Source organism: Mesoplodon densirostris, chromosome 11 (assembly GCF_025265405.1).
Source record: "Mesoplodon densirostris isolate mMesDen1 chromosome 11, mMesDen1 primary haplotype, whole genome shotgun sequence".
Taxonomy (NCBI): domain Eukaryota; kingdom Metazoa; phylum Chordata; class Mammalia; order Artiodactyla; family Ziphiidae; genus Mesoplodon; species Mesoplodon densirostris.
In genome coordinates this window covers 48,662,676-48,687,285 of record NC_082671.1, presented here as the reverse complement: position 1 = coordinate 48,687,285, position 24,610 = coordinate 48,662,676, and the positions used below count along the sequence as shown (strand labels likewise).

Sequence of the window (24,610 nt, the reverse complement as noted above, 5' to 3'; positions counted from 1 at the left end):
TCCTTCCGAACTTAGCCTTAGCGTCCGCTCCTCGCCCGGGCTGCGCGAGGCGAACGGTCTATGGTTACCAATCAGCTCTCAGGAAAGGCGCATGCGTTGTCAAACGAACGCAAAGTACGGGAACTTTGACCTGAAGACGACTTACTCTCGTCTGCCCTTCCCTTACTGCGAAGATGGCGGTCTCCAGAGTGTGGTGCGCTCGGGCTGCTTTGTGGGGTTCGGCGGGGCCCCCTGGACCTTATGTCGCCCGGAGGCTGCCGTTTGTTCGCTCTGGCCTGGCCTGGGGGGCCCCTCGGTGAGGGACTTGGAGAGAGAAAAGCATTTTTGACGTTCAGGCTCTTCCAGTGTCTCAATTTTGTTTGCATGCTGTCTCTTAATTTTCAGGGCTCCACGCCCCGGCCCCTGGATTTTTATTCTGCCGCTCAGAATTCGCACCGGGATCCCTGCTAGAGACCTGGCTTCGTGACCCTCTCAATTCTCAGTGCCCCATGTTGTCTGAATTCCCCACGTGTCCTGAGCCTCCCTTTTTCGGCTCAGATTTTACTGCTACTTATCTGGATCTCACCTCTCTGGCTTTAGCCTGCTGCTCAGATTGTCCCTCAGGCCTTCCGCTCTCTCCAGACTCACCACTTCCGCGACATCCATTCTTTCCTGGCCTCTCATCTGCCCTATCTGTTTTTCTCAGTCTGACTGCTTATCTCTCCATAATCTCAAGATCTTTGGATTTCAGAAGTTTCAGGTCTTAGCATACATTCTCTGAAGCAGATGTTTTACATTATGGACCCCAGGCGTGAAGGGGCTTCCAGGACTGGTTCACAGATAGTCTCTTTCATCTTCCTTGTAGGTCTTCAAAGCTTCACCTTTCTCCAAAGGCAGATGTGAAGAGCTTGATCTCTTATGTGGTGACCAAGACAAAAGTGATTAATGGGAAATACCATCGTTTCTTGGGTCGTCATTTCCCCCGCTTCTATGTCCTGTATACAATCTTCATGAAAGGTAAAGACAAAACTAAAATAAAAATCCATTGAATCAGCTCTTGGGCAGTGTCAGAGAGTTAGTATAAGTAAGATCAATTGCAGGCTCTGCGATGGGGGTGTAAGCTGGTATGTCTTCTGTTTCATAAATGCTTGAGCATTAAACTATTTCTTATAAGTTAGCCCTTCTTGATGTTTCTAGAAAGGTATGTTGAGAAACAACTTCTGACAGCACCCAGGAGGATTATAGGTATTTTTGCACTTTTCTTAACCACACATCTGACTATAGTAGAAATTATTTGTCGTGCACAAGGGCAGAGATCTATAGCTGCACAGACCTGCCCTGTGATTTACCAGTTGACTTGGCTTGTAAGAAGATGTGGTCTAATGTTTGTCACAGATCTCTCCTGGGTAGCACGTTGTGGAAATAGCACTACATGTACTTGGTTTCTGAATGTTTCGGTTCAAATCAGAGCTCTGCTAGTTACTAGGAGATACTACAGTGTCAGGTGTGCACTGTGGAGCCAGACTGCCTGGGTTCAAATCCCAACTAGTCACTAGCTGTGTGATTGGACTTGTTACTTAACCTCTCTGTTCTTTGGTTTTCTCATCTGTAAAATGAAGGTAGTAATAGAACCTACCTATTGACTGCATGGCTATGAAGATTAAATAAATCCATACATGTAAAGTCCTTAGGACCTGATTCATAGTAAGTGCTCAGTAAGTGTAGCTATAACTATTATACTGTATACTTTTTTTTATCATAACACCAATTATAGTAAACTCCCACATTGTCAGCTCTGAATATTATCATAATTATTACTAGCTTCATGTACTTGCAAAAGCTGTAAAGTGGAGATAAGAATGGCTTCTTTGTCTGCTCCCCGATTTATAACTAGAATCAAATGAAAAAAAGAGTCTGAAAGCATTTTGGTTGTTTGTGTTTAAGCCTTTTATTATAGAAAATTTCAAACATAACACAGAAGTAGGGTAATACAATGAACTTCCATATTCTCAACCTCACTTCAACAATTACTGACTCACAGCCACCAGTCATATCATTTAAACATTGGCTTTCTCCTGTATTATTTTGAAGCCAGCCTAGACATTATACCATTTCATTCATAAATAGGAAAACATTTTTATAAACTAAAGTTCTAGATCAGTGTAAGGATTATCTTGGAATGAAGAAAAAATGCAATCTTAGAAATATGTTGAATTCCAGTAATTATAAAAGTGTTCTAGAAAGGAGATAAGTTAATAGCTGGTTGAGATATACAAAGGGTTAATTGAGCAAGACTTCCTGAGGTTAAAGAGCTTTGAATTTTTATTTTTAAAAGGGAGTGAGTAATGAACCAGAAGAGGGAGACCATTCCCTGGTAGATCACAGAACGCCAGCTTGGCAGGAAGAGAGGTGATATGCTGGGGTGCAGGGGGTTGGAAGGGGGCAGAGGGGAGAAGGATAAGAAACGAAATATAGGTCAGCCTCACAAGAGTTTCAAGTGACCTAGTTTAAAGCTTTGATTTAGAGTAGCATTGGGGAGGGAGGGACAAGTGTGTGTTGTGGGTGAACATGGAACAAAAGGCTGTGGTAATCAGATTGGGATAACATCACACTCTGTCCTCTACTTTAATGAGGTAGGATTGCAGATGTTATGGGCTGATGCCAAAAAGGCTAGAAGAATAAAGACAAATATGTGGAAGCACAATATAAAGTTTCATCAACTTTCATACCGGGAGATGGAGCATTTGAGACAGGTATGCGCCAAGGGCAGATATCCAGAAGTTTACGGTGATATAATTAAAGTTAACCCAGAACTCAAGTCTTTTCATTCCTATTTTCTTCACCACTGACCAAGCTGTTGCCCCTTGCCATGAGATCAGATCATTTGTCAGAATCATTTCATTCAGAGTTGTGAGCCTCCATAGCAGAGCTCCGTAGAGTTTCTGGAACACTTTCTGAATAAAAGTTGTGAACAGTAAAGTCCAGTTCGTTTCTGAACATATAAAAATCTGCAAGGAAGGATCCAAAGGCAGCAGGAAAGTAGTATTTGGTGGTAACTTGATGGTAGTTTTGAAGCTGAGGGTAAGAATCTAGGACCATTCTGCAGATCAGGAAGAATTTACTTAGGGATTTGGTATACTGACAGGCCCTGTATTAGATGTTGTTTGGGATACAAAAGTAAACAGATCAGGGCTCCTGTCCTTAAGGAACTTACCAACTAGAGGTAGAAATAACCTCGATCCTTACCTGGGCTCTAATAGAAGTTTACTGCACAGTGGGGTGGAGGGATTGTCCATTGTACTAAAAACTTACTTGGGTTAAAACTGCATCTGTGTTTATTTCTGCTTAGTTCCGTCGAGACGTCACCAAGTGTCTTTTCCTAGGTATTCTTTCCATTCCACCCTTTGCCAACTACCTGGTCTTCTTGCTAATGTGAGTACAGAGTTCTGTCTCTCCGGCATACTGAAGATACGTAGATTTTTTTTAAACTACAAATTGAGAACTTTCCATTTCAGAAGTTAGGCAGAGGTTATCAAACTGCTGCTCCAATTTTCTCATTAGCCCAAGGTTCATAAAAGCCAGCTGGGTTACTGCGATGGCTGTAGGAGTAGGTGGCCTGGCTTCTCCCTGTCTCTTAGCTCTCCTGTATGATGTGAAATAAGATAATGATCTTTTCCATCATCCCTAGAGGCAGCAACCCACTCTCTTAGAAGCATAGCAACTTGGGACAATTTTTTTTCTTCAGGAGAAAAATGCATTTCATATTCTGATAATACAAATCTTTATTACTTTACCTTATATCTGAAGATGACAGGTTTAAACTATGACCTTGCATGTTGTTCTAGTTATCTATTGTTGTATAACAAACAACCTCAAAGTGTAATAGCTTAAAACAACCACCATTTTCATGATTTTATGGGGCAGGAATTTGGGCAGGGCTCAGGTGGTTGAAAGATTTTTCTCCCTTGTCCCTCAGTGATAGTTAAAACTGGTGAATGGACTAGTCTGGACAGTCTAAGGTCACTCTTAGGTCTGGTGCCTTAGCCGGGATGGCTTTGGAAGACTGGAACTGTCAACAAGGGTGCCTGCATATGGCCTCTGTAATGTGGTGGCTTCAGGGCAGTGGGACTTCTTACATGGCAGCTTAGGGCTCTAAGAATGAGTGTTCCAGCAAATACGAATCTGCATGGGGCTTCCCTGGTGGTGCAGTGGTTAAGAATCCGCCTGCCAATGCAGGGGACACAGGTTCGAGCCCTGGTCCGGGAAGATCCCACATGCCGCGGAGCAACTAGGCCCGTGTGCCACAACTACTGAGCCTGCGCTCTAGAGCCCATGAGCCACAACTACCGAGCCCATACGCTGTAACTACTGAAGCCACTCTCAACCACTGCACCACCAGGGAAGACCTGCATGGCCTTTTATAACCTAGCCTTGGAAGTCACAAAGACTTCTGCTCTATTCTGGTGGTTGATGCACTCACCCAGATTTTAAAAACCAGAGGCACAGACCTCACTTCTCAATAAGAGGAGTGCCAGGGAATTTGTGACCATGTTTTAAAACCACCGCCTGTATAGAGAAATGAATTAGAGGAATTCCATTTTGTATATACATAGGGACTGTGAACAGTTTGAGGTTGTCAACGTCACATACAAAGTCCAGCTCTGTCTGCAGCTTTGTCTAAAATATGTTCATCACATGCTTTGATTCAAAAGGAGTCATTTTTCTGATCGCTGCGTACAAGGCTGTTCCCTTACTGCTTCCTTTTACATAACCTCAGTAACGTTGCTTGAAATTGCGCTTCAGTGTATCTTTAAACCTTGGTCTGACACTCATTTACAGGAAAGAACAGAAAGGTAGGGAAATAGTGTTTCCATCTCTTCCTCCAAGCATTCATGTCTGCTAAATGCTTTCTTAGGTCACTTTGAAAGATGCCAGTTTCAGCAAGTGACTTTGTGATTCCTTTTCTTTTCAGGTACCTGTTTCCTAGGCAACTGCTGATCCAACATTTCTGGACCCCAAAGCAACAAATTGATTTCTTAGATATCTATCATACTCTCCGGAAGCAGTCCCACCCAGAAATTCTTTGTTATTTAGAAAAGGTTATCCCTCTCATTTCTGATTCAGGACTCCGGTGGCATATGACAGAATTGTGCACCAAGGTATTCCTCCAATTAACCCTTCCTGCAAACCAGGAATCTTGTTAGATCCAGTGTGCACTAAAACTGGGTAAGAAGGCTAGTCTGGACCTTCCTAACATCTACCCATCTCTTACCTCTCCCAAGATGCAACGTGGTACCCACCCAGCAATACATGATATCCTGGCTCTGAGAGAGTGTTTCTCTAACCATCCTCTGGGCATGAACCAGCTCCATGCTTTGCAGATGGTGAGCACTGAGGCTTTCTCTATTCCATGGCCTCACCTCGCTTCAGGTCATACTTGCAGTAACACCGAGTTGTCTTTCTCCCTCTATATTGTGTCACAGAAAGCCTTGAGTCGAGCAATGCTTCTCACACCTTATCTGCCTCCTGTCTTGTTGAGATACCGCTTAAAGACACATACCACTGTGATTCACCAACTGGACAAGGCTTTGGCAAAGCTGGGGATTGGTCAGCTGACTGCCCAGGAGGTGAAGTCGGTAAGCACTTGATTGCAATATCAACCTGCAGTCCTTGGTGGGCTTTTGAGCTCACGGGGCTGGGAGCTTCCAAGGAGCTCCTTGTCTTGCTTGTTACAGCAGAGCCCAGGCTCTTTATTCTCTCACCTCATTTCTCTGTCTTTTTTTCTGAGTGAATTTAGTGGGAAGGAGTTGCCCACAATAATTTTGGTTTATGTATGTTTTCTTCTGGCCCTTCAAAAAGCAAGGACACTACACTTTAGATCTATTGTTTTAGATTGTATAGGCCTTTTTGCTTCTCATCCTGTCCATCAGAGTTCATATTGCCATGGTGAAAGGTTTCTTGTGGGGATGAGGTTTTCATTTATTTAAAGGGGATTTGGGATTCTCTGGGTTTATACTTCCTTGGCATACTTGCTCTGTGATAATTAAGGATTGTTTTTCTTCTGAGCGATCTAGGCTTGTTACCTTCGTGGCCTGAATTCCACCCATATTGCTGAAGAGAGGTGTCGAGCTTGGCTGGGAGAATGGCTACAGCTTTCCTGCAGCCTGAAAGGTGAGACAAATGCCTGTGGTTATGCCACTAAAATCCAAGTCATTTTTGTATTTTATTCTGAGGTTTTATTTGAGAGTTAATTATTAAGTAGCGTGAGACCCTTATCTAATATATATGTCTAATTGAAAGGGCGCAGACCCACTTGCCTACAGGGGCTAGGCAGGTAATGAAGTAGACTGTGCAAGACAAGAGGGAGGACTAGGAATTGTGGGAACCTGAGTGTGAAGCAGGGTTGCCCAACCTTGGCACTACTGATGCTTTGCTGTGGAGGCTGTCATGTGCATTATAAGACGATACAGCAGGCGTCCCTGGCCTCTATCCACTAGATGACAGTAGCACCCCCTCACCCAGTTCTGACAACCAGAAATGTCTCCAGGCCTTGCCATGTAACTCAGGGAGAAGCACCAGTCCCAAGGCATTCAAATTCGGAATGAAAACACTCAGTTGCCTAAACAAAAAGTATCTGCGGGTGGGTATTAGACCTATGGGTCTCCTGTTTGGAACCTTTGGCTAGGCCTCGATATCTTCTAAGCCTCTGAACATCAGGGTAGGCCTACTAATCTCCTTGGGGCTGAGAAATGTCCCTCGAGGACCAACTTCTACCAGAAAATTCCGAAGGGTGACAGTGGGGTTTAGTACCATTACCATCTCTGAATTTTCTACTGCCATCACATGAGAATCAAGTAGATACAGATACTTGGTGGAAGGAAAGAAAGTGTACATGCAGGGACTGGAATGAAGCAGGGGAACTTTGAGAATAGTGGCCTCTTAATGTCACACCTCCCTGTACTTGGCTTTCTGCCTCTGGTGTCAAGCCCTGCATAACAAGGTAGCTGGAAGGCAGACTCTTCCCTGGCCAAACCATTAATGTTGATGTTGTTTTCAGAAGCTGAGCTGTCCCTCTTGCTACACAATGTGGTCCTGCTTTCCATCAACTACATTGGGACAAGGCGCTGAGCCGACAAGAAGCGGGTGGCATTGTCCTGCATGCAGTCACGTAGTCCAGCAGCGTGGAACCAAACAGCACTTGTCAGCAGAGTGTGTGCCCTGTTAGGCGTGTGCAAGGCAGAGGAGCAGGTGCCCGTGTGGCAGCTGGAACTGAAAGAAGCCCTCCTACCGGGGCGGCCCACGAGAGGAGGGGTGTCATCCCAACTTCCTCAGAATTTGCTGGAGCTGGCAGCAGCCTTTGTACTGGGCTTTTACTATGGTGTTTTAAGTTCGGATCCCACAAGTGAGCTTTTGCCCCAGGTGGGAGTCCTGACCCACTGCCACATTTGTTACAGCTGTTTTGTTTTTTTGCGGTATGCGGGCCTCACACTGTTGTGGCCTCTCCTGTTGCAGAGCACAGGCTCCGGACGCGCAGGCTCAGCGGCCATGGCTCACGGGCCCAGCCGCTCCGCGGCATGTGGGATCTTCCCGGACCAGGGCACGAACCCGTGTCCCCTGCATCGGCAGGCGGGCTCTCAACCACTGCGCCACCAGGGAAGCCCCGTTACAGCTGTTTTTGTTCAAGACAGTTTCTGGCTGATGAGGGGAACAGCACTACTTAAACTGGAGCCTTTATATCCATGCATGTACTTTGATGCCCCCGTCAGCACTTTGATATGACCAAAAATAGGGATTTTTATTTTTTGTTCCCCTCACAGGGATAACCACTTCCCTTTTTTTCAAATTTTTTGAGCACCTTAACTTTTTTTTTGTTAAGTAAATAACTTATGGGAACATTCTAATGGAAAGATGAAATACAAGCGATTCTTGACTCAAGTGTTTACAGCCTTCCCCTCCCTCTCTTAGTTTCTGGACTGGGCTACAGCCCCTGTGGATCTTAAACGCTTTGCTACTTCCACTGTGTTGCAGTGATCCAACTGTAGGTGACAGTGGCTGCCTTCTTTGGGCCATGGATCAATCCTGTAAGGTACTAATTACTGCCCAGCCCTGGAGACCAGGAGAGGTCTACTTTGAGATAGTAAGTTGGGTTCAGCTTTTGTCTGTGTGCATCAGTGACCTGTAGTAACTTATTGTAAACGCATGAAGCACTGTTTTTAAGCTCAAGTAAAGACTGCCTGAAACCAGTTGCTGGAAATTACTTATGCATACCCTAATCATTTTACTAAGGCTCCGTTTACAAGACTGACTGACATAAGCTAACTAATGGTGAGATAACTGGTTGGAGTAGAACCTTCTGATGGGATGGAAATGACAAAGGAGCTAATTTGAAGTTGATCCTCTTGCTGGGTTATAAGATGGTAACCAGGAATAGAGAATTTCATATATATATATATATATACATATATATATATGTAAAGTAATGGAATTACAAAGTGGGCCCCAAGAGTAGGGACTGAGGTGGGAAAAGCTCCAGCAGGGCAGATCAAGGCCTGCTTCAGCTGAAAAGGTATGTTAGGGCATATGATGCAAGTAAAGCTCTTGATGCTCCAAAGAATGTTCTATTTTTCCACCATAAAACATTCCTATTGTTAACATTAATCCTTAACTGACCTAATTGGTTTTATATACAATGCTAGAGAAGCATCTTTTCTCTAACAAGTAACTGACTTGTGGTCTGCCAAGATAAAGAATAATACACCATTCTTTTGAATATTTCTTTAATATTACATTTAAATATTCTCTTTAAATACAGCATTATCACAATGTAAAGGACCTAAAAGGCAAAAAAAAAATTTTTTTTTTCAGAGAACCAGACAAGCTTTGGATTCACATTGAAAATACTACCTGTGTACAGTATGTGAGAAAGGAAATTGGAAAATAATTAAGCGTTGTAATAATCATTTTTGATCTAGGCCTAGACTAAGTGGGACTGAAGCTCTCTGCCTCTGTGATCAGAGGCCTAGCCTTTCTAGCAACCATGAACTATAATTCTGTCCAACTCAGGTAGCACCAGAAACGAGATGGATCAGGTTTGTAGAAGAGGCCCTTTGCTTGACAAGACAGTTAATGCTAAACGTTAATATTTAGCATTTAAAAGCTTTGGATAAGTGAGTCAGAATTGCAGAGTTAATGAAGGGATGGACTTATATTAAGAAACTAGTTTTTTCAGAAAAATCAAATTATCTTGGGAGGTTGGCAATGAGTCTAGTTAGATGCAAATTCTTGGTTTGATCCCAAATGTGTGTCTCACTGAACAGGTGAAATCCACTCCCTAGCTTAGGCTGGAGCCTTCCTAAGGAGGGAATGTATGACGCTCACCTTCACCTTCCAACGCAAACTTCTAGAAACATTTTTCTCCAAATTCCCAATTAAACTTCAGTCTTATATCTGAGGGGACCAGTCTAAGGTGGCAGAGTATAGCTCAGTTCAGGATAGCACCTAGATCTCAGGTACTTCAGACTCTCGACTCTATTTCGAGACTAGAGGATGGGGAGAGATAAAGGCCTATGACTTATTAACTCCCCTGCAAATGTAAAACCCAGCAAAAACAGGAATGAACGGGAGAGGCAGAATGCGTTAAAAGATGTATCTGTGTTAAGTATGAGGTCTTTCAGGCTCAGTTTAGGTTTGATAGGTGAAATGCTGCTGCGATGTACGTGAAGGTTGCTTTCAGACACCAGGGCCTTAAGATCCCACAAGAAAAGGCTTTATGATTTATGAGCAAGATAAGTAGGAACAGTTACCTCCTCCACCAAAAAAAAAAGTTTTTTACTTTTTGTTTTCCTGGTTAATAACCCGATAGCAGTAATGAAGCATGGTGTAAAGGAAGCTAAAGAAGAGTGGTTTGCTCCCTACTGCCCCCCTCTTCAAACAGAGGCCACAAAAAAAGAATGAAATAAAAAAGGCAAAGATACCTTTGCTAGTAAAAAGAATTCAGTGGCGTTCAATGGAGGACATCCTGGAACGTAAGCAGGACATGAGAGAACAGGAACCGTATCCCCCCTAATTCAGGTACACACTGAATCTGAGTCCCACTCTATAGACCTCAAAGGTTACAGTCAGAACTTGACTTCTTCAGAACCTGGAGGTTGTATGTAGCATTTAAGAACCGGTTTGGCTTCCAATCTTTATATATCGAGATGGGAGGGATCCAATAAGCATTTGCAGTTATTGGGGGTGAACAGTATAAGAACATAGTATAAGAACTCTAACCCTGTATATCCAAGAGGGACCATGAAGGCAGATACAAAAAGGAAACAAAAACTAGTCGGTGAACTTGCCACATCCTACATTCCTTTAAAGCTCAAATTTCTCAACCTGGGGTGGGGGTGGGGGACAACCTGGGTGAAAAAGCAAGCGTGGCACAAAGTCATCTTCCCAGACAGCAGCCTGTTCCTGCTGCCGCCTCTGGACACAGGTTAATGCTCTACACAGGCCTCCCATGGGATGTGTGAGCCCCAGACTAAAGCTGCCTGATGGACCTGGGGTTAGACACATACAGAAGACTCAGGCTCTTGATGCCACATCCCCAGCCAACCTAGCTCTTTCCCTTCAAAGGAAAAAGGACAGAGGGGTTAAAAAAAAACACAAGACCAGTTTAACTCTAGTACCTAAGAACATGTGAAAGAAACAATTCAAGTTAAGACCAGGAATCCCCAGTGTGGGGAACAGGTCAGAGAACACCAAACATGTCAAATATTAACTTATTTACCAAATAGGGGCCCAGGGAACGCAGGTTAAATTTTTATAGATCCTGGATGTTTTGTACAGAAGCAGAGACCCTTTCACCCCCTCCTCTCTAGACTCAACCAGCTGCTGATTGCAACTGTATTATTATGATACACCAAATTGGGATATCAGAGTAACCACTGAGGAAAATGAGCTTGTTCCCCGCCTGGAGCTCAGGAGAGGGAAGGGGCTCTTTCATGCTGTTCCAATTGTTGTGTTCTGGTCCCTACGTGAACAGCTGTTTGAATTACCCAGCTTCTCCTGTGAGATCGTAGTGTGGTTCCAACGGCCCAGAAAGCTCAGTATGCAGCCTCCTCTGCCCCAAGATTCTATCCCCAGATGGAGCTGAGGCTGGTCTCCTTGGTTCTGTTGGCCCTTTAAAAAATACTTGTACAGACAATCCTTTCCCATCCGTTCCCCCAAAGATCCCAATAAAATAACATGGGAGCAGCAGCTGCTTCTACAGTTTTGTTTTTGAAATGGTGTTAGATAAAATAAGGGAATAAATAGAGAATGGGCAAGAGGCATAATCTCCATCCCCGTGTCACACTGCCAGAGGGAGCTCCAGGGAAGGCTCTTCAGGGGGCCGGTCCTCACTCTGCTGTGCGGTCTCCACCACACAGCCCTCTTCATTGTCCGTGCGCGAGGGGAGGTTTGAGGGGGACCAAGAGGGGCGGAAGTCTTCATCCTCAGGCTCCTCGGGGTTACGATCTTCGGGCACTAGCGCTTCTAGAGTGGATGTTTTCCCCACCTCTGACTTACAGAGGGCAGCCGGGTCTGTGGGGCCACAAGCCACCAGTGAGGTAACCGGGAGAGAGAAGACACTCAGATCCTTCTCCTTGGGGAACGAGGGCGGGACTTCTTCTGTACCAGGCTCTCCTTTCACCCCCAGGACTGGCCTCTGCTCCACCTGGTAGTAGACCAGGGGCCCACCGTTCAAGTAGGATGGGTTGTTCACGGCTGAGGCAGTTGGCTGGTCCGAGTTCTCGGCAAAACACAGCACGGAGGAACCTGGGGGCAGCTGAGCCTGGATAAGGATGGGGGCTGTCAGGCCTGGGCACAGCTCTTCGGGGACAGCCAGGGGCTCCTCCAGGATGCACACGCCCAGGCTCTCTATGCTGGAGTCCAGGCTGGCACTGGAGCCACTCGAGTCCTCCTCCGCCTGGAGCCGCTCCAGCTCCTCCGCACTCTGCAGGTGCAGCACCGCCGTCTCATTCTCGGCGATGAACTCCTGGAAGTCCTGTGTCTCTGAGCCCTGTGCTGCCGCCAGGCTGCAGCTGGCAGCGGGGGAGGGCTCCTCGTCGGGGGCTGGCGGGCGACTCACCTGCCGCTTGCTCTCCAGCTCCAGCTTCATGATGGTGTGGAGGTAATGAGTCCGGACCCGGATTGGGTTGAATTCAATGCGCCCAGCCATGTTCCCACAGCCGTCCCGGGAGCAGCCACATGGAAAGGACATGCGATCCACCTGAGGCGGGGACAAGGAGGTTGAGGCCAGATGAGATACGAGACGTTAGCTGGCGAACACAGGCAGTCAGGGTTTGAGGTCCCCTTACAAGAGAAGCAACCAATTCAAAACATAACCTGCAGCGTGAGCTACCGGGGCACTAGATGGGAGTTACCAGACCACCTGCCTTTCCATTCTAGCACAGCCACTAATTAGTAGTGTGGCCTCAAGAAAGTCATTTCTCTCTCAAGGGCTTTGTTTCCTCTTCTAAACAAAAAGAAGACAAAGATCATGTCAAAGGGCCCTTCGAGTCAAAAGACCAGAGATACCTCTCTGAAAGCTGACGGTTCTCAGAGAAAAGAAATGTGTATGCCTCAGAGACACTTCCAGAACCTACCTACTTTATTAAGAAAACAAAAGGCCAGGGCCCAAGCCTACTGTGTTCTTTGATGACAGGCATGGGAAAGGAGGTAGAAGATCTCGCTAGTCCAAAGCAACACATAATGGGGAAACTAGGCGAAAGTGCCTTTGTTTGCCAAGGTGCTATAGTGAAGGTTCGAACAAAATAACGGCCAGCTTTTCACTACCTGCTTCATTTTCCCCTGATGGTTGGCCAGCTTGCTTTGGAAGCAGTTATCAAGATAATTAACTTCTACACCAGGGATAGCTGGAAAGGAGATGCTTTCTACCTCCTTATCTCCCTTGTGAATCCCCCAAATGAAAACACCCCATACATATCAAAAATAAAATTAAAAATGTGAGAAGACAAGTCTTCTGTACAAATACAGTGTCTTCCTATGAAATCAACTTCTAGAACTCTCCCTTCCAGTTCTTAGGAACAATCCATTTCTTAGGACTGTCCTCAGGTCTGTGTATAACAGACTGATTCGTTACGGGACTCAGTCTGAAAAGCATTATCTGGTCGGACCTGCTACAGCTATCGGATACCAACCTGAAAATAAGAAAGAAAAGGTTAGGATAAATCCAACCACAAGGACTCAGCACCACAGCCTCAGTATACAGGTTCCAGATAAATTTCATTCTTTGGGATGGTACTGCCATTTTCAGTTGAGATGTGTCTTCCAAACTGTCCCTTGTCAGAAGGCCCTCTGGGGGATGATGCTTTCTATCTTTCAGGACACTATGGATTTAAGCCCAAATCTGATCCTGAATTAGATTCTGAGGACTGTTCTGATTTTTACAAAATTGGGGTAGAGGTACTGTGAGTAAGTGTTTTTAGGACAAAATCTGAAGGCCTACCTCAGTTCTCTGCTTCCATCTACCTCCAGGAACCGGTCAGTATTCAAGGGCAGCTATTAAATATTAACCTCACTAACCCCGCTCCGCCGCGTGCCAGCAACCGCTGCCTGTCACCTCGGAAGTGAGATACACAGAAAGAAAAGATCACTGCTATCTCCACAGCCTAAGAATCCCGTCACACTTGTTTTCTTTGTTGGTGGAGCAGGGCTGCAGAACTGAAGTGTTCACCTGTGCATGGGCATCTCCCACATTCACTGGCACCCACACTACACACCCCTGACTCTAGGGTAGATACACTTATCACAGCAAAATGTGGACCGACCTGGCATTTAATCCCAGCCTGGCTACAGGCACACGCTTCCGGGTCACAATACAGTCGACAGTCACAACCACACTCTTCCCGTGACAGTCGGATGGCTCGAAGTTCTTGCTTCTCTTCAGCATCAATGCGGTGGACCCCAGAAGCCCTCAGCAGGGCCCGTCGCCGTTTGGTGGGCAGAGGCTGCAGGAAGAAGTAATCATCCACCTCCACGTTTTCCACATCAATATCTTCATCTGAAACATCATCCAATGTCAGGCAGTCGGCCTCCACCGACTCCACTGTCCCGTTCTTGGTCAGCTGCCAAGAGACAGGAAGGAAGGTCAGGCTCTAGAGCGTTATCAGCAGGAGCCTTCTCACCGGGCGCACCTAGAGCAGCTTGGGCCAAGTGGACTTTCTGCCGTGACGGAGACATCCGTGCAGCCTATCCCGACGCACGTGTGGCTACCAAGCACTATAAATGGGGCTAGTGCAACTGAGAAACTGAACTTTTACCTTTATTTAATTTTAATTATGTATAAATAGCCACTAGTATGGCTGGTGGCTACCGTACTGGATAGAGTCGGTCAAGAGAACAATTCTAGAGCAGGAAGACAGGAAGCCTGTGCAGCTCTAACACCAGCCCTTCAACACAAGGGACATCACCTTTCTGGATCGTTTCTTAAAACCTCTGTCTCACCTTCCCTCCCAGAAGATAATCTTTTCCCACAAATATACCCTCCATTCCCAGGCTTGTGACCCTTAGCTTCAGCTAACCTGCCTTCTCATACACGGAAGAAGAGAAGGTATTTCAATGGCTGGATGTTCCTTGGATGTAAACAACCTTGCAAAACACCCTTCAGTTTGCAACCTACAGGACCCCAAACCACACTGTGGGAAGAAGAGTACATTAGGGACTTCCCTGGTGGCGCAGTGGTTAAGAATCTGCCCGCTAATGCAGAGGACACAGGTTCGAGCCCTGGTCCGGGAAGATCCCACATGCCGTGGAGCAACTAAGCCCATGCGCCACAACTGCTGAGCCTGCGCTCTGGAGCCTGCGAGCCACAACTGCTGAGCCCACGTGCCACAACTACTGAAGCCCGGGCGACTAGAGCCCGTGCTCCGCAACAAGAGAAGCCACTGCAATAAGAAAGCGGCGCACCTCAACGAAGAGTAGCCCCCGCTCGCTGCAACTAGAGAAAAGCCCGCGGGCAACAATGAAGACCCAACGCAGCCAAAAATAAATAAATAAAATAAATTTATATTTTAAAAAAAAAGAGTACATTAAAGTATAGCACAAGACTACCTACCAGTCTTTGTCAATGGACCTGAATCCCCACAGTGTGAATAATTATCTGTGCATACACAGAAGAGCTTCATTTTATGTGGAGGAGAAAAAAAAATGAAGTTATTGATGGCTGTCAAGAAAGCCCTCACTTCCAAGCCACAGCCTAGAAGAAATATATTCTTTCTCCTTTCTTTTTTTATGGCCGTGCCGCATGGCTTGTGGGATCTTAGTTCCCCAACCAGGGACTGAACCTGGGCCCTCGGCAGTGAAAGCACCAAGTCCTAACCACTGGACCGCCAAGGAATTCCCTCTTTCTCCTTCCTAATCCTTTTTTATTTGGTTTCAGAAAGTCTGTATGTGAGGTAGGGTGGCATACATGATACTGAGTGTACTCTCTGCAGGCAGAAATCTGGGTTCTCTGGATAAGAAGGACAGAGAGCCAGGAAAGGGAATCTTAGTGGAAGGACAGGCTGAAGACAATCTGTGGCTGAATGAGTTTTGAAAACTCACTAGAGAATTCGGGTAAAGAAAATGAGGCCTCACAATCCCCAGGGCTCTGGGAGCTACTGGCAGGATAAAAGCCACGCTTTTGGCAGGTTTGGCTTATTTCATCAGCCAGCCAGAAAAGTGCTGGTAAAGGAACAACTCCTGGGAGACATGTGATGCAAGAGACCTGGCTAATAAGGTATACACCTGTTTTGTTCGTTTGTTTGTTTGGGGGGAGGTGATAAGAGAAATGAGAGAAATAAAGTGGTGCTTCTGGGGATCCCCTAGACTATTATTTCTGTCCCAGGCAGGCCAACTACAAGGGGCCTTTCCACAGACCTTAGCATTGCTCCTGCCTGTTTCACCAGGGTTGGCCTCCTCCGAAGCACCCTCCCCCTCCTTGCTATCCTCTCAAAGGAAAGAGATGAGACATGCAATAGAAAGAAACCCATGTAGATAGATATGAGAATTTAATAGATTCTAACAGAGGTGGCATTTCAAATCAGTAAGGAAAAGACTCTTCTAGTCATTAAACGGTATTGGGACAACTGTATATTCTTTTGAAAAAAAAGTAAGTTAGATTCCCAATTCATACCATTCATAATAATGAATTCCATATGGATAAAAGGCCAAAAAAAGTCATAAGAATATTAGAAAATTACAGGTACTAATACTGATGCAAAGCAGCAGCAGCTTTTTTTTGGAGGGGGTGGAAGCCCAAAGGGAAAACAAATATTAGATGGCATATGGGAGATGCAAAATGTATATTTTTAAAGACCAACTGCCTCCCCTATAGAGTGCTAAAGAAGGAAAAATGTCTAAGAGTCAAGTGGACCAAAATAAGGGTGTTCTCTTGACATAGAAAGATGTATTAGATGCCACCATTGTGCTGCTCACTAAATCTGCTTAATAAGTAGCAGTCCTGTTTCTCAGTCTCATTTGCCTGGCTTCTAGACCTCCTACAAAGGAGGACACAGAACAGGGTGTCTGCTTTGACATGTCATCCCTCTACCAGATTTAGGGGAGATGTTTCTTCTTAGGGAATAGGAAGAAAACCTTCATTACAAATGATGAGAAGAGTGTTTATTTGCCCAGCTGTTGCTATAGCAGCAGGAAGGTGATAGGGTCAGTGACGGAATTCCTCAGACAGAAGAAAGGGAAGCCTGAATGTCATTCTAGTTAGAAACACAGGTGTAAGTCTTTAGGCGTAGACTTCGGGCAGCAGACATAGCGCTCTCCAAGGGAGACAGCAGCAAGAGCTGGCTCACACACACCCTCTGCCACCAGTTCTCTGACCCTCTACCACATTCCGGTGTGTCTCATTAGGATTTCACCCGCAACCCTGGAAATAATGCAGCCACCTGTTGTAACGTGGGTCGGCATACTTTGAGCCCAGAAGAACTTGGCCAGGCCTGAAGCAGTGTTCTCCAAAGTTGGAACTAGGAACTCTGGGGGCAATTTTTGCGGACTGGTGGAAACTATGGCTGTGGAGTGCCAAGCAGTGCTGGGAGCAAATGTGTAGCTATGAAGAGCCATCTGAGATGGGTCTTCCAGCCCTGTTCTCCTCCTAAACTTGAAGAGCTGGTGCGGCATCAGACTGCAGGCCCAGTACTATACAGATTGAAATAACTATTTGGTAATGCTATTGTTTATACCTGAAAAACTATCACCTAGAAGCAATGGGAGTTACAGAATCAGCAGGATCCTTTCAGAGGATGTAAAAGATCCAAAACCTGTTCTGTGCATCAGGCCAATGGACAATCATTTGACGAGAAACTGAAACACTGCTTCCTCAGGGTCCAGGGGTGGCAGACTTGAATATCTTCAGGTATTCACACTTTAAACTTTAAAAACACTTGCAGAGCGGGCGAGAATAGGGAATTCTAGGGAAGCCATTTTGCTATCTCGGCTAGACTCCCTACCAGAGACAAAAAGAACGGCATCTCAGACTGAGATTTGAATCCAAATCTGAGATTTCTCACTAGAAAGACATGGAATCTCTATGTACCAAAGGCAACAGTCCAAAACCAAAACAAAAACACCACATGATAGACCTAGATGGTTTCCTGCTTTATCTTGGCACATGGGAAGTACCAGACCCTAGACCCCTTAGGCACCTTCATCTTCTTGGCGTGGAGCTTCTCCTCCTTCAGGTGTTCACGGAGAATCTCCCGATGGTTCACCTCCTGCTCCTGAGCAAACTCACAGAGCGTGTAGCTGCGTACAGAGTTATGGCGCTGGGCCATGCCCAGAGAGCTGCCGCCCTGGCTGGGCACGCTGGTGAAACCCTGGCGCCGGGCAAAGTAGTACACAGTCACCTGGTCAAAGCGCACATTCTTCCTCCGCAGCTGCTTCTGCCGCTTCAGGATGGATGTGGCTGAGAAGGGAGCACAGAAGGAAAACTTTAACCCAGAGATGGCCTGTTTGGGGACCTCATTCTTTCTCATTCATCTAGGCTCTCAACTCTTCTCCAAAGGTGCTCCCTGTATCTAGAGACCTTCCTAATTTTCAAATCTTAAAAGCACAGTGGGAAGGGACCTTGACCATCAGCTGGTCCATACCACTGCCTCCAGACTGACTTCACCCAAACAGATGATCACAAAATCTATTTTTAGACATCAGCTGGGAAGAGAATCTCTAGGTAATCTTTTCAGGATGTAACAATCTACATAGCTTCACTGTCCAATACAGCAGCTACTAGTCACATGTGGCAATTTAAATTAATTAAAGTGAAATAAAACTTAAAATTCAGCTCCTCAGTTACACTAATCACACTTCAAGTGCTCAGTAGCCACATGTGGCTAATGGCCATCATACTGGACAGTGCAGATATAGAACATTTCTATGATAACAGAAAATTCTTTTGGACGGTGTTTTGTTGTTGTTTTGGCCGTGCCACATGGCTTGCGGTATCTCGGTTCCCTGACCAGGGACTGAACCCGGGCCACAGCAGTGAAAATGCCGAATCCTAACCACTAGACGACCAGGCAACACCCCCTGGATAGTGTTGCCCTATAGCAGGAGATGGCAAACTTCTTCTGTAAAGGTCCAGGTAGTAAATATTTTAGGCTTTGCAAGCCATGAGGTCTCTGTTGCCAACTACCACTCAATTCTGCCATTGTAGCATGAAAAGCCATCATAGACACTGGGTGTGGCTGTGTTCCAATAAAACTTTATTTACAAAAACAGGCAGTGAGCCAGATTTAGCCCACAGACAATCCCCGATCTACAGAATCCGAAGTTCTTTCCAAGAAACTAATTGAACCATAAGAATTAAGACGTGTGGAGATGTCCCAGTTGTCCAGGCAGTAAGCATTTATGTCCTGCTAGAGCTACAATTTTGTGGAACTCTCTAGGACTCTAGTGGGGGAAGCGTAGATGCCTAGACTCCTCCTTCTTCAGTTTAATTCAACCCATTCTGGAGACTCACCAAGCACAGCACAAGTAAAATCAGCTAGAATAATTCACATTTAATGTAAGTCTATGATATTAGAGCAACGAGGTCCTCCAAAGAGCAAGGCTGAGCTAAGGGTGGGAGAGGTTACGAATCAGGGCAAATCCCCAAGCTGGACCAAAGCTGTCTCAAAGAGCTGCAATGGGCTCCAGTGCCTGGGGTACATGGGGGTCGGCAGGGAGGGAGCAGCTCACTCACGCGTGAAGCCGGCAGCTGTGGGAGGGTTGAGGCTGTCGCAGCTGTCAGCGCTGTCACTGCTGGAGACCTCATCGTCGGAGGTGGAAACTGATGAACCCACGTCCACATCATCAAACTTCCTCTTGAGACCCGAGCCCGCGAACGCATCCATTGGTTTCAAAGGGGTTTCCTTGGGGAGCCCACCACGTTGGCCCCAAAGCCCCTGCTCACCACCAGTCAGCCAGGTGCATTAGGATTCTGCCCAGGGGAAAAGAGGAATCAGCACTCCTGTCCTAAGACAGACCCCTCCCAAGTCTACCCACAAGGCTCTCCCACTGAAGAAAACGCCCGAGCCAGCACTGAAGTCTGCTCTCTAGAAACAAGGTCATCTCTCTCCAGCCAGCACTCTCCTACTTTTGTCTCTCCCCAGCCCTCCAGTCTCAGTCACTCTTAGGATAATGAGATGACTGGAAGGCCTTGGCTTCCAAGCCGGCTGGACTCTAGGCCTCATTAGCCCTGGGCTAACAGTAGCTGCTCTTCTGCTCACCCAGGAGAGCTCTCCACGGGGTCAGCAGGAGGAACTGGGGATCAAAGGCAGAATTAGGCTGTGCCTAAACCTAGACTAGATCCAATTATTATTCCTAGTGGAAATATAGCCTGGCATTTCCTAAAGCGTATCCATTAAATAAACTAGTTCCATAGATATTAATAGCTCTTACATGGAAATGGGACCGCTGTGTCAAAATACTTTAGATAACTGCTTATGGAAGAACTTTTAGAGGCTTTTAATATGCTAATGAACCTGGTGAAGGGTGGGAGGAAATAGAATGCAGCGTTTTGCACCCATGATTAAGGAACCCTTTGTTTCTGGAGTGTCTTGGTGGGGGGCAAATGATCCTGGGAACACACGTTGGGAAACACTGCCCTAGCCTTTCAATTTCAAAATACATTGGCAGTCAGGGAAATGCTTTACCCAGATCTTCACAAATGTAAAGTGTCTCACCAGGCTCCTAAAAAGGTCAAATTGGGTTCTAAAGAATGGACTGAAGATTAGAATCTGCAGAGGCTTCAAAACCCAGACTCCTTCCCAATTGCCTACTGCTCCATAAAATAGGGCTCAGCTGACCTACCATCACCCTCTGTGCAAGGAAGACGTAGCTTTACAATCTTTGCCCTCTATAAAGAAACCAGCAAGGGCACAACAAACAGCAAAAGGAGTGACAATTTATTCTGGTTACACTGATATGGCAGGCAGTGTTTCCAACAGGCTGCCACACAACCAAGGAATCTGGGATATTCCATTTCCCAGGTACAAATCTTTCTCCTCCATCTTTGGACTTAAGTTCCCAAAGATATGAATCTGCTCAGCAGAAGCGCTGTCAAAGCTGGAGCCACAAGTGATGATCTGAAACCTCCCTGCTTTTGCCTCAGTAATGCCAGAATCTCCCCAGACTATGATCTCACTAGTTGCTAATTATGCAGCAGGAATAACAACACTGCCCAGAAAGCCAGGGCTGCATTACTGCAGAGCAGCTACCCAGAATATACTGTGGTGTCAAGAGATGCCTGCTACAGAGCTGTTTTTCTGGACTGTCTCTTGGAAGCGATTTGCCTGCTCTTGGGTCAGCTCTACACAGTCAACCAGACCTAATAAGTACTTTAGGAACTTCCTAATTTATCTAGCCAGATCTCATCAAAATTCTGCATTCAAGTCACAAGATGCACCTAAGAAACCTGTCATCATAGATCTCAGAAAAGCACATTCCTGAAATAAATTGGCCAGAAAGAAAAAAAATAATCAAGCACTAGATAAGAATTGTAATTAAATTTAAAAATGAAACCAAAGTATCAATTTTGTTCTTCAGGTTACTGATCTTACCATCAGAGGTCACATTCCTAGGACATGGGTGGGTAAGAATGGAGACAGCCAAGGACTTTTACGGGTTAAGATTTCAGCTGGGCTTAAAGATACCTATTAACTAACAAATTTCTCATTCTATTCTATTATTGGGGGAGGGGAGACCTTTGCTATTGAGTACATATGTGGGTGGAATAAAAAAAATAAAAGAATGTTGACCACTGAATTTAATATTTCCTCCCCACTTAAAAATCTTATCGACCACACATGAAAAAGCAGACTGAGCTCAAAATCCTTCTCAGAAAGGACGTAAGTCTGGCTTCAGTTTTAACTGAGATCCAGTTAGTGTTGCTACTAGGAAGTGCCTTTTTCCTCAGCCTGGAAGCACTCGGGGATTGACAACTGGAAGCAAATGTGCACCCCTGTCCTTTGTTCAGGTGTCCCTTTGCTTCCGGTAGTGTGGTTGCCTTTGAATATTTCCTTTTAAGTCCTGCGGGAGGCTGGGTCTGGTCCAAGATCATCTTTATTATGAGGATTCTCCACTGTCTTAACCCCAGGTACCCTCAGGGTATCCCTTCTCTTCAGGTCACTTTTTTTTGTTTGTTTGTTTTTTGTGGTACGGGGGCCTCTCACTGTTGTGGCCTCTCCGGTTGCAGAGCACAGGCTCCGGACGCGCAGGCCCAGCGGCCATGGCTCACGGGCCCAGCCACTCCGCGGCATGTGGGATCCTCCCGGACCGGGGCATGAACCTGCGTCCCCTGCATCGGCAGGCAGACTCTCAACCACTGCGCCACCAGGGAAGCCCCTTCAGGTCACTTTTTGTGCACTCTCGTGCAGCCAGGATTGCAGGCTGCTTGTTCTATTCTCTTTCTCTCTTTTTTCTACGTCTTCCTCACTTCCACTTCTGGAATAGAGGTTTCTGGGCAATGACAGGAGGCCGGTAAGAAAGAAGAAAAAAGATGTGAAACCTAGAAAAAAAGTATTTTCCTTAAAATGTCTGAACGGCTATATATGTAAATAACGTGCATATTGACTGAGCTCCCTACCCTATCCAGGATGTTAGCATCACTTTTTCTGCCATTAACCCATTCTTAAAAAAAAAAAAAAAATCCGACGATTCTGTCCTGACAACCAATGTAAGTTTAAATTTCAACCCAGCTCTCATCATCCAACTCTCTGGTGTGAACCTGACTTGTTAGATAAATATGTCCAATGGGCACCAAGAAACCTCCCACCCACTTCCACTGTGGCCTGAAGAAACCTTTCTCTGAAACAGCAACAAGAATAGGTTCCACTTTCCAGTTTATCAATTCAACTTCCTTTCAAACCACAATCAGAAGTCAGTCATTCCCACTTCTCTCAACTATTTATTCATTGGCAGAGGATCAGTGCTTATGTTCGAGAAAAACACTTCTAAGTTATACTCCAAGCACTTAAACCCATACAGAAATAAACATGATGAGACTGGAAATGCAGGTCATAACTGACAGTTAACTGTCAAAATGGCCAACTCAAACAACAAATGCTTTTGGAGAAAATAATGCAAACCTCTATAAAAGTTTTTATGCCAGTAAAATGAAAGGTCAACTGACCCTTTCTAGCTACATGTCTTTCTGTCTTTTCTCAAGTGTTTCTACTAGTTGAACATTTCCCAAAGGTACATGAAATAATTTAGATCCATAGGATATAGAAGTTTTTAAGCTAGCACCAAATAAAATAGATCTACATATCTGTACTTTAGTATTAGACTTAAGCCTTTTAAGGCCTATGTGGATTCCTATAACCACCCCCAAAAACAAAAGCCCAAGTATGTGAGACCAGCAAAAAAAGAACTGCCCCTCCCCCCAATTTTGTGGATGCAGAATGTATTGACAAAGTTTAGGTAATGAAAGCCTCTCTCATAAATGAGTCCAAAATAAGACAAGGTACATCTCACAGGGGAAGGCCTCTCTATTCAAGTGAAACCCAACCTGCTAAAGGTCAAGGGCCAAAAATCTCTAGTAAGACCGTCAGTGTTACCAGCTGTAGGGTTAGAGGAAGGAAGGCTTGCTGCCTAAGTGTCAGGATCAACCTAAACAAGATGACAGGTCCTGTTTCTCCTTTTACAAAATACTGTGAGTTGCTTCTCAAATACTATGAATTTCGTGGATCCATGTGTCCGTGTGATTACCAGGATCATGAACTTACAAAGTGCTCAAGTGAAAACATCTTGTTTAAACTAGGTATTTCAGGGAAGCCCCCCTCCAACCGTCACTCCCTGGTTTTTATCCCTTCACTGACACAAGGTTAGAATTTGGCTTTCCATGTTTAACCTCCCATCGTATGAAGGACACGAGATCTTTGTGGTAGAAATGGAACATGATGCTGCAGGAGCCATTAACTCTCAAGGATATGCAGTCATTTATAACTCTGGCACACACCAACATCCTCTTGGCTTTGGACATTTGCAAAATGGAAAGTGAGTAAAGAAAAGGAAAATCTGAATCAACTATGGATTTACCTTGAACTGAAAACTGCAGGACAAGGGGACACCGTGTCTCTTAGGGATAACTTCTAACGTTTCATACTGAAGAACGGTTTGTGTGTCACACTGCCACTCTAAACCCCTTTAAAAGGATGAATCAAGACCATGGCACTAAAAGGAATGGATGGCAGTCAGCTGCGTGTTTGGGCCTGTGAAAAAAGATCAAGCTAGCAACCAGGGAAAGTGATGCTTTCGTTTTCCCACACAACGCCAGAAAAAATGGGAGACATCAGGAACCTGGGCTGAAAGGACATGTCAAGTCAACAGTTCCCCTTAACGGACACTCCCGCTGAACCCTTCAGCTCCGGGGCACCTTTTCTGATTCCTGCTAACCTTCCCGCTCATTCCAATCTGCAGCCCCTACCCGGTTTCCCATCCCTTCCTGCCTGCTACTCACAAATTCCCAACCACTCCTCCCACATTTTCCTCTATTTCCCCCCTCCCCTTCCTTCCCTTCCCTCCATCGTACATCATCTCCACTCCATTCCGAACTCAACCCGCATCCGAATTCCTACCGGCTTCTAAGCCGCCCGTCGTTCTCCCTCAAGCTGCCCCCGCAGTCCGGGCCCGCGTCCTCCGTGCCCCTCGCTCCCACGCCTCTCCCGACTCCTTCCCTTCCCAGCGGCACCCTAGCTCCCCGCCCCCCCACCCCCGACCGCTCCCGTTCGTGCCTCCCTCATTTCTGACCCCTCCATCCCCACGGCTCTGGGTTGACCACTCCTCCACAGCTGCCGGGAGGCCGATCCCGAGAAAGGACGAGGCGGCACCCTCCGCCCCGCACCCCCAGGCCCATTACCGGCTCCGCCGCAGCTGCCTCCTCCCGTGATGGTCTCTGCCGCCCCCGCTGCCGCCGCCGTCGCCGCCCTACCCCGAGTGGGAAGGAGGGAGGAGAGAGCGAGTCCCGGGGCTGCGAAGACGGTCTGGGAGTTCCCAAGGCGGCAGGGCGGGGAGAGACGGTGGGTGGGCAGGTCGGCCGGCAGGCGGCGGAGGGCGGGCGGCGCCGGCAACTCGGGCGCCCCCGGCAGCAGCCGCCCAGAACCGCCCCGGCTCCGGC

At 46.2% G+C, this 24,610-nt stretch overlaps 2 protein-coding genes across 8 annotated transcripts; one reads left to right on the top strand and one right to left on the bottom strand.

The window, feature by feature from the left end:
• Positions 1-110: 110 nt before the first annotated feature.
• On the top strand, positions 111-7,195 carry LETMD1 (LETM1 domain containing 1). 5 transcript variants are annotated; one of them, XM_060114267.1, is made up of 9 exons: positions 111-193; positions 845-996; positions 2,617-2,732; positions 3,329-3,411; positions 4,952-5,138; positions 5,262-5,363; positions 5,463-5,615; positions 6,054-6,150; positions 7,037-7,195. In XM_060114267.1, exons 1-9 carry the CDS (start codon positions 174-176, stop codon positions 7,105-7,107), a joined length of 981 nt encoding a protein of 326 aa, XP_059970250.1. In that variant the 5' UTR covers positions 111-173; the 3' UTR covers positions 7,108-7,195. The 5 variants fall into 5 exon arrangements, with proteins under 5 accessions (XP_059970250.1, XP_059970252.1, XP_059970249.1 ...); XM_060114266.1 differs by having other exon boundaries at positions 141-295; positions 7,040-7,195; XM_060114265.1 differs by having other exon boundaries at positions 142-295.
• A 1,544-nt stretch (positions 7,196-8,739) lies between these two features.
• CSRNP2 (cysteine and serine rich nuclear protein 2) lies at positions 8,740-24,596 on the bottom strand. Of its 3 annotated transcripts, none has more exons than XM_060114261.1 (6): positions 24,353-24,596; positions 23,533-23,705; positions 19,196-19,432; positions 17,661-17,920; positions 13,794-14,090; positions 8,740-12,232 (listed from the first exon to the last, which is right to left on the bottom strand). In XM_060114261.1, exons 3-6 carry the CDS (start codon positions 19,344-19,346, stop codon positions 11,312-11,314), a joined length of 1,629 nt encoding a protein of 542 aa, XP_059970244.1. In that variant the 5' UTR covers positions 19,347-19,432; positions 23,533-23,705; positions 24,353-24,596; the 3' UTR covers positions 8,740-11,311. The 3 variants fall into 3 exon arrangements, with proteins under 3 accessions (XP_059970244.1, XP_059970247.1, XP_059970245.1); XM_060114264.1 differs by lacking the exon at positions 24,353-24,596 and adding an exon at positions 24,072-24,138; XM_060114262.1 differs by lacking the exon at positions 23,533-23,705.
• Between the last annotated feature and the right edge of the window lie 14 nt (positions 24,597-24,610).